We start from the raw sequence: 13,887 nt of genomic DNA, 5'->3' as shown, positions 1-13,887 counted from the left end.
CCACTGCAACGAACACCCTTTATAAAACTAATAACCTGCATGTATACTTTGCGAGCAACACCATTTCGATCACCAAATGTTAAGATACCTACCTTGTAACCTTTGCAACCACCGCCTTTATTTTACCAAATAATTGGCAACTTTTGGCACTGCAACCAACACCCTTTGCAAAACTAATTTCCCGCATATATACTTTGTAACGACTGCAACCGAGACCTTTTCTATCACCGAATGTTAAAATAATTATCTGGCAGCCACCGAAACCTACATCTATTTATTACTAAATAGTCACACATTCAATGGTCAACTTTTGCGACCACTCCAAACAATACTCTTTCTATCACCACGTCGTAACATACTTACCTTTTAACCCTTGCAACCACTGCAACCAACGTCTATTTGATGTAAAGTATATGAAATAATTCATATATGAACTGCGGATATAGAGGAAAGTGAGAAGTGATCATCGCAGTGAATTTTCCAATTTATGCAATTGGAAATTGGAAGCCTGAAAAAAATTCAGGCTTCAACGGGATTCGAACCCGTGACCTCCGCGTTACCGGTGCGATGCTCTACCAACTGAGCTATGAAGCCACACATTGGAAGCCTGAATTTTTTTCAGGCTTCCAATTTCCAATTGCATAAATTGGAAAATTCACTGCGATGATCACTTCTCACTTTCATCTATATCCGCAGTTCATATATGAATTATTTCATATACTTTACATCGTTTCACTCCTCTTACGGGAAAATGGGAACCTACAATTGACCTTGCTCCCAATGTGTGGCTTCATAGCTCAGTTGGTAGAGCATCGCACCGGTAACGCGGAGGTCACGGGTTCGAATCCCGTTGAAGCCTGAATTTTTTTCAGGCTTCCAATTTCCAATTGCATAAATTGGAAAATTCACTGCGATGATCACTTCTCACTTTCAACGTCTATTTATTAGGAAATAGTCCCACATTTAGTGCGCAACTTTTGCAACCACTGCAAGCAACACCATTTGTAAAACTAATTTCCCGCATACATACATTTAACCACTGCAACTAATACGCTTTCCATCACCAAATGTTAACATACTTCCCTTGTAACCCTTGCAGCCACTCCAACCAACATCTATTTATTACTAAATTGTCACATATTTAATTTTGAACTTTTGCAACCACTGCAACTAACACCCTTTGTGCGACAAGTTTCTAGCAAACATACTTTGCAACCACTGCAACTAATGCCCATTCCATCAGCAAATATTAATATGGTTAACTGGTATGTCTTCCAACCTCTGCAACCAGCATCTATTTGTTACTTAATAGTCACATATTTAAATGCAACCACTGCAACCAACAGCTTTTGTACACTGACTAATTTCCCACATACATTCTTTGGGGCTACTGCAACCAAGACCCTTTCTATAACCAAAAGCTAACATATTTACCTTGCAAATAGCGCAAGCAAAATCTATTTATTACTTGATAGTCACACATTCAATGGGAAACTTTTGCATCTATCGTAACCAATACCCTTTCTATCACCAAATGTTGAAATAGCTATGTTGGAACCCTCGCAACCACTACAACCAGGGGTGTAGTTCCCTTCAAGCCAGTAAGCCCGCGCTTACAAACTTTTCTTGGTATATTTATTATGCGATTATATTTTTTTAATTCATAGAACTAGTTTTTTTGGGTAATTTTTTGGAGGAAACGTAGAAGGCCTCCCAAAGTACAATTGGAAAACTCTGGGAACGAGCTTGAAAAGATGGCCGAATGGGGCTGATGCTTTACATGTCTACGGTGCAGCGTTCCAAGTCGTAGTTCAGGCGCCTGAGATCTTGTCCCAGAGTGGCTATGGAAAGGCAAGGGGCTACTTATCCTCCATCGAGCAGTTTGATTTTTGCTCTATGTGCATCAGAGCATTGTCCTTTCCAATACAGTTGCCTTGTAAACAATGTTACAAGGAAAGAATCCGGCGACGGAGTTGCGATAAATATCATGAAAAGTGAGAGAGGCGATCCCTCGGTTTGGGAAACACATTACAGCCGAGTTTGACATTCGGCCATGCCGCATGACCAAATGGCATGGCATGCCAAGAGCAACCGGAAGGCATGCGCAGCAACACAGGATGATTGTTACAAACCCAGAGTCCTACTGGAAAAGAGCTGTGTACCTCCCTTATTGATCGTCTCATTCAAGAAGCGAATGCCAAGCTCTTGTCACAGGAGGATCGCCTCCTTGGCCAGTATCTTCTCCCAAAAACTGCAAGGATTAAGCAACAACGTCCAAGATAAGATGTATGCGGTGTACACGAGCGATCTGACAACGAGATTTTGCGGTGGAAAACAAAGTGCCTGTACTCAACTAGGCGGAACGACCAGCAACCCTGGCTGACACTGTCGACGCGTTATTGAAACGTAAACACCATCCTCACGATTCTTCTCACCGGATGCCTGTGTCAACCGCAACTCCTAAGCGCAGTTGTTTAGCACGATGAGTAGAGTCAAGACTTATCTACGGGCAACCATGAACACAGAGCGACTCTCGGGTCTTGCACTAATGCACGCGTACAAGGACATAACCACTGATGGGGAGGCCATGGCTCGTGTAACTTGCGATCAGGCGTTCTTTTTTCTTTTTCAGACGGCGGTGTGACTCTCGCGCTGCCACACTTTCGCGCTCCCCCGAAAAAAGAACGCCTGATCGCAGGTTATGGCTCGTGCGTTTTGCGGCACGAAGAACAGGATGCTAAACTTCGGATTCCCAGAAAACTTGACTTAAGAAAGTTAGTTCGGCATCCAGTCCAGTAGTACTGGATTGTACTGTACAATCCCTGATAACTTCAAATTAGATGGCGTTTAATTGCCGAGAATTCATGAGGATATTTTATATTAAAGTGCTTTGTCTTAAACATAAGCCACCCTGAGCTGCACCCGCGAGGTATGGAACGGGCTTACAAACTAAAAATGACTAGCCGCGCCCCTGACAACGAACATCTATTTATTACTAAATAGTCACATACTGATTAAATTGGTAACTTTTGCAACCACTGTAACCAACACCCTGTGTACAACTAATTTCCCACATACATACTTTGAAGCTACTGCAACCAAGACCCTTTGTATCACCAAAACCTAACATATTTACCTTGCAATAACCACAACCAAAATGTATTTATTACGATCAGAGTCAGATATTAAATTGGTAACTTTTGCAAACACTGCAACCAACATCCTTTCTGCAACTAATTCCCACATACACTCTGTTTTTTTTTTTTTTTTTTTTATAAGAACGTCTAATTTTGGAGCTGAGGCTGAACGTTCTTATATTTTTTGGAAAATGATCAAAACTCTTATACCCCTCTTACAGAACATAAAATGACACCATAAAATGTCAAAACTTGGCAGTGAAACCACTCGCCTGAGGTTTGTGATTCCGCTTGAGTTTTGAACATTTTATTACATAATTTTATTGTATAAAAAGCTGCCGTCAATTTGTTAAACTATGTTAGTTAATCTACTTACTAATGAAATTTTTCTTACAACATTGAAACGTATATGAAATAAATGTGATGGTATATTTCTAGCCTGGTAAATGAACCGAGTAATCGGAAGGTCTTAGATTCGACTCCTGATAGGAGCACTCGGATTTCTTTTTTCCGAGTATGCCTGTGTCACTTTCTAGAATAATTCATCATTTTCAACATTAAAACGTGTTTTAAGCTTTTCTCCAATCGTGATGGTTATTGCCCAGGCTATTATTGCCTTTCACTAGCATGCTTGGCTGTCATGTCAGGCTGCCGAAAGAGGTTGGGGTAAAGTAAAGAATGTCACAAGGGAATCATGCGCAAGGACCAAGATGTTTTTCCGTCTAGGGTGTCACGCAAGCCCGTCAGCTCGTAAGCTCGTGATTTGTGTGTCGTCGCTTGTATGAAATCATACTTCTGCACGGAAGATTGAAACAAATTCCTCCAGCATTCATGGGTCGACTTGGTGAATTTGTGGTTGTTGTGCTAATCGCCATCTTATCTTACCATGTCCTTAAAACACTGTAAGAATGATATTCTTGTTGTTTTAGTTACGTGTGAATGGAAGTCGAATGACAAAAGGAACTGTCTTCTTTTCGTTTTTAGGGTTACTGTTGGATTTTTCACTCACACCATAAACCACTCTCCTGGGCCTTGTAGAAAAATAGAAGGTAAGCAAGTAACGTTTAAGTCTGTAAGTCTGCCGGTAAGCGAACACTGGTAGGTAGTTTCTCTTGCTTTCTTAGCTAAATTAAATTTAAGATCCGATCCTGTATCGATTACTGTGTACGTTCAAATTTAAAAAAAAAACTGTTGCTTAATACTAGCTTTGACAGCCACATGCGAAAATACACTTTAAAGCAAAGAGCCATTTCAGGTATGAATGGCGAGATTTGGTCTGTTTTAATCTCTCCATTCGCTGTTCTGACCTTTAATATCAGTGCATAAACTGATTAGTGACTGATGAGGGAGTTGTCGTCTCATTTGCATTCTTACGCTTGGATGGAATATATTACGCGCGGAGTCACGCAACACTTCCGCTTGCCTTTAGTTGTCACGAAACACTTTTCCAGACCTCATGGAACTTGAATTTTCTTGTACGACTTTCTTTGCAAGAGAAAGATTGGGAGTTATATACAGGTAGTGTCTCTCACTCATAAAATGCTCCCTATAAATAACAAGTCTGATCTCATTTTATCTTTTAGTAAATGGTTCAGAGGATCTCGCTCTTCTTCCTGACGGACTGGTATTTGTATCTTCGGTAAGTGTGTGCATCACTCAGTTAACTGATGCAGGTGCTTTGATAGTGATTTGACAAAACCATTTTAAAATTGTGAATACTTAATTCCATGTAAGCAAAATGCTCACATGATACCCAGAGGGAGACTGTATGGTTCCAGAAAATACCCATATCTCCTCTACAGAATGTTTGTTGGTTTGAATCCTCTCCCCCCACTGGAATTTCCAGTTTAGCTATATACTTCCCTGTAAGAAGTTAGCCCCTCCCTGCTCCCACATTCCTTGGGGTGGGTATGGATATTTGTTGAAACTACACATTTGTTTTGCATTATTGAAGAGCAATTTAGTGTTACAACAGTATAAGTCACTGCAGGGAAAAAACATACCTCTGTGTTTAAAGTGAAAACAATGCTGTGTTGGAAGGTACAAAACAAACATGATGGCAGTTGCTCCCTGATTTTGCAGATTAGCACAGGTTTTGCTAAAAGGTGAACTGCAGCCCTACGTTCAGTTCACAGCTCCATGGCGTGCGGCCCAGTTGACAGTTCACGGCCCAGGGATTTTTTTTTTTTTACGCCCACGTCACAAGGAGTCAGATACAAGATGGCGGATACCATAGAATTATCCAATGTAGTGAGTTACAAAAGCCTTATTGGTTTCCTTGGGCTACTTTGCCTGGTTAATGTTTTGTTAATATCGTATTTGTTTGTGTGTATATGTGAGGAAAATCAATAAACTGAAACCAAATTAACTACTATAAATCAGTTACTTAGTTACTTTATCCTACCTTTTAAAGTTAGAAAAAGAAATGCCAAAAAAGAGTTAAACACGGTTGCTAAGCGGATAAACCACCGATGCCTGGCCCCTACAATCAGCAACTTTTTGGCTAGATATCCTAACCCTAAATATAAATGCCAACCTCAAGCTACCTAAGCTAAATAAGACTAACTGGAGTGATATTTAGGCTAACCAGAGTGTTATTTTGCTAGTTTCCAGTCTGTCATGGTAAGTAATCCACCATCTTGAAGTGGGCATAAAAAAAAAAAAACAATACTAATAAAATTCTCGGGTCCATTCTCGTCCTCAGACTGAGAGCCTCCTGTTCTTCTAAGTTGGCGGGGCCTTTGTCCTCCTGCCCAGCCTCTGGTGGTTAAGAGGGCCAGGCGGCTCAGGAGATGAGATTGGCCTGGGTTGTGAACTGCAAAGTGGGCCTGCTGCCTGGTGGGCCATGGGGCCTTGAGCTGGGAAGTGGCCCATAGGCTGCTGGGCCGTGGGCTTTGAGGGAGGCCACAGGCTGTGGGCCACCAGGTAGCAGGCTGCCTTTTAGCAAAATCCAGATCAACACAGCTCACTATTTATTTGGCCAATCAAACAAGGGAAACTTGTAGGGTACAGGAAATGGTCATCTCGCCATTTCTATGTGGTCATGCATCCGAGCCACGTGAAGGTCTAACCATTTGCAGCTGTCAAAGCAAAGGCAGCACTCTCTCCTCAGTTGTTCTAAGACCATGAGTGTTGGTCCGGCTGAGGTTGAAACTAACGCCCTCCTTCTCAGCAGTCCATTGTTCCACGAAATGAGCTAACCATATGGCATCCACTTGAATCCTAATATGCTAGTGAGATTAGTATAAGTTGTATTACAGTTAATTGCCTCATGCTACAGAATCTGAAGCTAAGTGCCTGCAGGCAGGCCTAGTACAGGGGTGATTGTCTACCCTTGGGTGGCAGAAGTTGTGTAGTGCTACTGCTTAACTTTTTAATCCCTTATATCAAAGAACAAATTTTCCTATCTTGTCCCCAAGAGGAGAAGAGAAGTTATTTGATATCAAGATAATTCACCTTGGGTGATCATATCCTTATTCTCATGACCTCAGGGGTTAAACAAGCATTTATATTACAAGGAGAAATTTGATGCTGATCACTGTTGGGGCTTAAAGGGTTAAAAAACTATCAAGTGACCACTGTTTGCCTTAAAGCGGCACATTTTACAGTAGTGAACCAAAAGATTAGAGACAGGTTCAGTATTTGCTAGTAGACTTGTTTGTAATTTCTTAGGGGGTTGAGAATTTGAGCCATGTCAACACAACAACATTCTGGTACCTTTTGGCTTGTTTTTCAAAACTTCCACCCATCATCCTCGGCCCCACGATTTTGTTTATGAGAACCCCCCCCCCCCCCTTCCCCCTGGGGCTGACGGTGGACATCCATTGGGGTCATTGGATCTAACTCTGACTCTGTCGGACCCCTGGGAACTTACTTTTTAGTACAGAATGGTTTAACATTGAAAACTGAAAAGCTTAGTGGTTTCTTGATGCATTACAATTATTGTTTTCTCCCTAATTTTTTAATAGGGAATTCGCTATAAAATTGGTTTATGGTACGATCCGGAGCTTGACAAGCGAGATAGTAAGCTGCTAACCTTTGACTTCAACAAACCCAGTCAGGCTCCAGTTAAACTAACCCTGAAGAACTTCAATCGCACGGGGTTTAACCCGCATGGAATGAGCGTGTATTTGGACCAAGCCTCAGGCGCGGTGTCCCTGTTTGTGATCAATCACCGGCCGGACGCTCAAGCTATTGAAATATTTGATTTCGAGCGAGAAACTCATTCACTTATTCATCGCCGTTCTGTTGTGGACGTCTTGATCTGGAGTCCAAATAATCTGTATGCAGTAGGTAAGGATCACAGATGATTCGCCTTATCAGGGTGCATGTGGGTGTACCGGAAATGACCATCATAGCTCTTAGTTCAGAGTTATGATAGAAAATATGACATTACTTAAGGGCACATATTTAGCTTGAGAAAGGTGGCCTGAAAATCGCAAGAGCCTGTAGGTACACAGACTTGGATCGACTGACAGAATGGTGACAATTGACAGTGGGGAAAGAACATTTGCATGAACAGACACGCCAACTTCCTAGTGGACTAAGCACTTGACTTACCGACTGACTGACGGCTGAATGACTGTCGGCATGCCCGACTTGCTGATGGCCTGATGACAATCCACTGACTGAGCTTCTGATCCTAGGAGGTCCAACAAGTACTTATCATCTGAATATCTCGCTTACCTTAAAACGCTCTTGCAGGGTTCATGTTCTGCTAAAAGTTAACATTAGTAGTACACATTTGCTTAGTGAGTTTTCATTGATTTGAGCTAATTCTCAAATAATTGTTGAACTGTTGAGGTGATTACCTTTTTATTCTTCCCCATTGCTCACAGGTCCCGATAAATTTTATGTCACCAACGACAATTTCTTCCATTTTGACAACACTGTACTGCGTTTTGTACATACGTTGTTTCTCCATTACTGGTTGCATGGCAACGTCGTGTTTTTTGATGGATTCAAAGGGAAAGTGGCTTTTGGAGGAGGACACCCCAATGGCATCAGCATGGACAAAGATGAAAGGTAAAATGTGCCCGGAAGTTTGGGGGTTATTGACCTATTCGAATCTGATGAACGTGAAATATATGAAATTCATATGTTTGAACTGGAGATGAGATAATTTTAAATGAGAGATCATCGTAGTTACTTACGTAACCCAGTCTACAGAGAATGGCAGAACTCGAAGAGTTCTCGCGCATCAGTGCAAAGGTATTTTACTGGCGTGCGCCGTTTGCAGCAGTCTTCGGAGTCACCGGCGTGCACTGGGGCATGCAGGTTGCTGCATGTCAGTAAAATGGTTTCACTTTAAGATTCTGATAATGTGCCATTCGACTTGTTTCTCCCACCGCTAGTCGTCTTTCTGTTTCTCCCGCTGTCGGTCACATAAATTGACTTTGTATTTTGTTGTCTTCAGAATGTGTTTTTGTTTTTACTATGAGCAGTTGGCGATGCAACTTCCGGCCAAACAAACGATGGTCGCAGCACAGCTTCACACACCTGAGTTTTCCTGTAGTGCTGCGTACGGACGGACGGACGGACGTACGGCCGTACGGATGGACAGAAGTGACGTCATAGCTAACCAAAATTTCTGGCATTGATGCATTACCAATTTTGTTACTAATGGGGCGCGCGGAGCTCCGCTATAAAACCTCACCTGGAGATTCGTAGTCTCAGGGGTAGAATGATTTATTTTCGTTTGCATTTAACATGAAAAAGTTACTGTAGGTATTCTGAACTGTATATAGTAAGGGCTATTTTCCAGCAAGGTCCTTTAGTAAACTACATTTTGGGGTTCTTCATTAACAGTTTGGCCTGCCCGCAAAACTTGCGCCAACGATACTTGTTCTGAATTCCTGAAGTTTTTCAGCCTTTCTTTTCGTAGCTGTTTAAGTTGCATACATAACTGCGATGGTCTCTCATTTATTCTTGAATCTTGAAAGAAACAGAAATTTGCTTTATGAAAGAAGGAAAAGGACACACTGGGTCGTATTTCTGAGAGCTGAAATAACTTCTTAGCTTCACCAACAAAGGAGCTAGAAAGGGAGAAATTTGAATTTACTTCAGGATTTCTGCCAAGGGCAATAAATTGTCCAAGCCGGAAGTTTCGCAAAAGGCAAATTTTAAGTTAAGTTAAATTGTATCGATATATCTCGCCCGTGGGAAATACTTGAAGTCTTGCATAAAATCAGTTTGGACGGCTATCCAATTTGGTGCTCGTGTATTCTTTATTGTATTTCCACCTTACCCTTTGTCCGTTTTCTTAAAATTAACTTGTCCGCGTCCTTCTTCTTTAGAAACATTCCAGGACTCGCGAACAATATATTCGGATCTAATGACGGGTGTTCTATTATATCAAGATTGCCTTAAGACACACAGGTCGATTATTGTGATTATACGAGTGGATTATTTGTTAAGATGCCAGATGTTTTTCTAATTTAACAGCGGGCAACTGGACTTTTGTCTAAACAAACTTTTGCTGGATGGAATGCAACTGAATCAGAAGCTTGAAATGCGCTTTTCCAATAAATTATTCCCTTTTTAAAAATCCACTGTGGAGGCGAAGTAGTATGGTGGTTAGTGCGTCGGACTTTCAATCGGAAGATCGGAGGGTCACTAGTTTGAGGTCAGGGTGGTCTCTTCATTGCCGTGTTGTTTCCTTAGACAAGAAATTTTGCTCCACCTTGTCTCTCTTTACCCAGGTGTATAAATGGGTCCTGGAGACGTACTGCTGGGGGTAACCCTGTGATGGACTAGCATCCCATCCAGGGGGGAGTAGCAATACTCCTAGTTGCTTCATGTTACAGAAACTGGGTTAAGCTCCGGCCGTGTGGGCCACTCAGGCTTGTAAAGGGACTTCACCTACCTTACTTTTTATTTAAAGCCTCTAACTTGCTTCTATTTGTGCTGTAATGTTATCGAGAGTGCCACACTCAGCAGCTAAATTCCTTCCCATTCCTTGTAGGTTTGTTTTTGTACCCGACCATTCTTCTCAAAGCGTTGTAGTTTATAGACGTCGCCAGGACAACACCTTAGAGGAGTCTCAGGTACGTAGGGTAGACATACGGGGACGTCTTGCAGTGAAATCTCGCTTCTCAAACTCATTAATAATTCATGAAGAGAAAACAAAGAAACTCAATACCGTGACTGAAGGAGGTTTGAAAGTGTGATCTTCATTGTCATAAAATTTGGTCAACTTTTGATGGTTTAGAAGCTTCATCATAGTAAATTGAGGGACTGGTTATGAAACCTTGACATGGCAACAATGGTGCTGCAATTTATGTTGGAAGGGCCGCGACCGTGCACAATCCTTTGTTTTAACGTTCACAAAACAGTTGAATATCTTAACAGGAACGTTTCTATTGGTCAGTTGCCCCAACACATTTCAAAATCTGGTGTGGTTTGTGCACGGTCAAGGCCAAAAGTGCTAACAAAAACATATAACAAAGAAGTTTGCCCATCTTCATAACCATTGCCTAGTGCTTTATTAAACACTCGAACGATTGTTTCATCCGATTTTCAAACTCTCGAAGTTGGTTTTAAAAAAATTATCGGCTGTGCCTCGTTTTTTCAACTTACTTCTCGCTGTCTGGGAATCAGATCAAACACTTTTAGAGTGTTTGATATATTACATAACTCAGGTCGTTGATTTGTGGCTCGTGGCACGCAAGTGTCATTTTGAGTGGCCAAAAACATATTTAAATCGATAGAATCGATAAAATAATTGTTCAGTTTTGTTAATAACAACCCTACTAGTGCACAGAAACTAGTATTATGTTTAGCTGCGTATGGTTAGGATGGAAATGGATTGCAACTGGACAAAAATTGCCAATTTTTGCAAATTCTTCTTGTGTATTAGAGAAGTCGCTAAAAACAGATTACAGTTAGTTCTTCCTTGGAGAAATCCCTTAAGCCGCCGTTACACGTTGAAACTTTTAGCTGAAACTTGTGTGCAACGGCGAACGAGACCAGTTTCACGAAGTGGTGTTACACGGTGAAACTCTTGTTTTTTCACCATTGCGACCGTTGCGAGCCGTTGCTGAAGTAGGAAGCGGTTCTACTTTTCGTGAAACTTGTCTCGCAACGGAAATTCGAAAAAGTTTCACAAAAACCGACCCTGTTACACGGTGCAGTGCCTGCTGAAACTTGTTTCGCAGCGCCGTTGCACACAAGTTTCAGCTAAAAGTTTCAATGTGTAACGGTGGCTTTAAGATGTGAGTCCATCCGGGGAAACATACAACCCCATCGGGTTAACGGGCCTGAAAGTTTCATGGACGTTTGAGAAAAGAGCCTCTGCTCTGACAGCTGGTAATTTACTGTACTTTCTCTGAACAGGTTATTAAAGTTGGATCATTGATAGACAACATCAACATAGATCCCGTCACCGGAAATCAGTGGATGGCGGCAATCCCTCAGGCTTTTCATATTATTGAGTACAGCAAGAACATCAGTCATCTGTGTCCTTCTCAAATTCTGACGCTGCAGCTTGGAGAGCCGTCTGCATCCGGGATAGCTTATCCTGATTACGAGCTTCGCGAGGTGTACGTGAATGATGGAAAGGAAATGTCAGCCTCCACAGTTGCAACTGTTTATAAAGATCGCCTTCTGATTGGCTCTCTGTCCGGCAACATGCTGTACTGTGAAGTGAAGTTCTATTGAGCAAGCCAAGAGTGTTGTAATCAAGTTAGAAATGGCCTGGAATACTGGACGTTAAAACTCGGCTGATCAATGTGAAATGTAGAGTGTAGGCTTAAATTTACTTGAACGCTTGATTTTCTTAATGAGGCCCAGACCAAGAAGTGGGTTCGTCCCTCTCCAAAACTCCTACGAGCATTTGTGATCTGTAAGTCATTTATATGGATGCGGCTTTGTTAACTTGTGTCAATTTTATGAAAGGAATGAGTTGCAACTCTTGAATGCTTAGTAGCTTCGTATTTGATTATTTTGTGTACATGAGATTTTTAACCAAATGAGGGACAATCGCAATTATGAACGCAGCTTATACATTTGCGAGTTTTTATTTGCGGGCCTCTTTATTCATCTTTGTTCATGCGTTGACTTAAGCACTTTAACATACTCTACAGAGTTCTCTCTCCTCAAAGCCAACTAGGCGTTTATTATACAATGAACTTACCAGCCAGGAACTGCATCATTGAACCTTACCCCCAGCCAGGAATTTTTTTGTTCCCTGTTGTTCCCAGCCATGTAGAAAAAAAATTAGAAAACTTTTACCCATGACTACATTAAAAACTGCGTGTAACTCATTTTGATTTTTTTTAGAGCTTCATTCTCGTCCCGGATTTTAAAATTGTTGCGCGAGAACAAGCAGGAGGAGCCTACGATGCAACCGCTGACCAAAAGATCGTAGAATTTGTAGTTTTGTCAATCTGCGCATGAACACATATACACTAACTGCTTACTTACCATTGATAGATTTCTCTCACTACTCTTTTCTGATTGTGGTCAGAAATTCAGCGAGTCTCGTTTAAAATCTATATCCACTGCGAAGTTCTTCCTCGAGACAAATTTCGCGCTGACGAAAGTCTCTTTCGCGTGATTGTGAACGAATTACTGGGACCAGTAAGTCCGCAAATTTTGTTTATTTTGACAAACTTAGTTTGATCGACCTCGCTAGGTGTGTTTAATTTAACCCTTAGTTTATCTCTTGGATAGTGCTAATCGTGCTTTCAGAAAAAGGAACTACTCGAAGAGTAAATTTTCTTCCTGTATTAAAGCGACTAGTAATCCTCGATTAGCGCTAACTTGATCGGCTTTCCAGGAACCCGGGCCTGTATGTTAACATACTTAGCTTGCAGCCACCACAACCAACCTATTACTAAATATAGTCATATATCCAATAGGAAATTTTTGAAACAAACACCCTTTCTACAACTAATTTCCCACACACATACTTAGCAATGCTACCGCCAAAATGTTAATATACGTACGTTGCAACCCTTGCAACAAACGCAACCAACATCTATTTATTACTAACTGGTCACATATTTAATTGACAAATTTTGCAGCCAACACCCTTTGTACGACCAATATCCCACATACATACTTTGCAGCTACTGTAACCAAGATCCTTTCCTTTTTATCACTAAATGTTAAAATACCTTGCAACCACCGGCAGCCAACATGTGTTTATTACTAAATTAGCCACATATTAACTTCACAACTTTTGTAACCACTGCAACCAACGCCCTTCCTACAACTAATTTCCCGCATACATACTTTGTAAGAAGTGCAACCAAGACTCCTTCTGTCACCAAGTACTAAGATACTTACCTTGCAACCCTTGAAACCACCGAAACCAACATCTATTACTAATTAGTATAAATCTACTAGTGTTGTATCACGAATGCCGTTCTCTGATTGGCTACGCTACTCGCTATCTATTCTGTGATAGATAGTGAGTAGCGATTTTCAACAAAATGGCGCTCGCTTCTTCGCGTTTTCGAAGTGCCTGCGATGAGGAAATAGATAATTTACTTGTTTAGTTTTGAACGACTAGTAGATTTATACTAAAACAATTAGATTATTCGCTCTCGATTTCTATGCGTGATAGTTGATTCGGGCTTCGCCCTCATCAACTATCACGCGATAGAAATCTCGAGCTCATAATCTAATTGTTAAATAGTCGCATAGACAATTGGCGACTTTCGTAACCACTGCAAACACCACCCTTTGTACAACTTATTTTCCATATACGTACATTTGCAATCACTGCGGCCAAGACCTTAGAACC

General features: G+C 41.3%; 1 protein-coding gene across 1 annotated transcript; it reads left to right on the top strand.

Annotated features, from left to right (window-relative positions):
• The first annotated feature begins 3,849 nt into the window (after positions 1 to 3,849).
• Positions 3,850 to 12,138, top strand: LOC146483436 (serum paraoxonase/lactonase 3-like). Its single transcript, XM_085105694.1, has 7 exons — positions 3,850 to 4,039; positions 4,122 to 4,186; positions 4,721 to 4,776; positions 7,106 to 7,430; positions 7,976 to 8,162; positions 10,102 to 10,183; positions 11,472 to 12,138. The coding sequence occupies exons 1-7, from the start codon at positions 3,969 to 3,971 to the stop codon at positions 11,793 to 11,795; spliced, it is 1,110 nt and encodes a 369-aa protein (XP_084961820.1). The 5' UTR covers positions 3,850 to 3,968; the 3' UTR covers positions 11,796 to 12,138.
• Positions 12,139 to 13,887: the final 1,749 nt, after the last annotated feature.

The sequence above is a fragment of the Pavona decussata genome, unplaced genomic scaffold, assembly GCF_977016875.1.
Source record: "Pavona decussata unplaced genomic scaffold, jaPavDecu1.1 SCAFFOLD_38, whole genome shotgun sequence".
Taxonomy (NCBI): Eukaryota; Metazoa; Cnidaria; class Anthozoa; order Scleractinia; family Agariciidae; genus Pavona; species Pavona decussata.
The sequence above is the reverse complement of the archived record's forward strand: the minus strand, read 5'-3'. Positions and strand labels throughout refer to the sequence as shown.

Coding starts and splice junctions, on each gene's coding strand:
- LOC146483436 (XM_085105694.1), top strand. CDS start 3,969: ATGGGTCGACTTGGTGAATTTGTGGTTGTTGTGCTAATCGCCATCTTA. Junction 7,431..7,975: donor AAATAATCTGTATGCAGTAG/GTAAGGATCACA, acceptor CATTGCTCACAG/GTCCCGATAAATTTTATGTC. Junction 8,163..10,101: donor AGCATGGACAAAGATGAAAG/GTAAAATGTGCC, acceptor CATTCCTTGTAG/GTTTGTTTTTGTACCCGACC.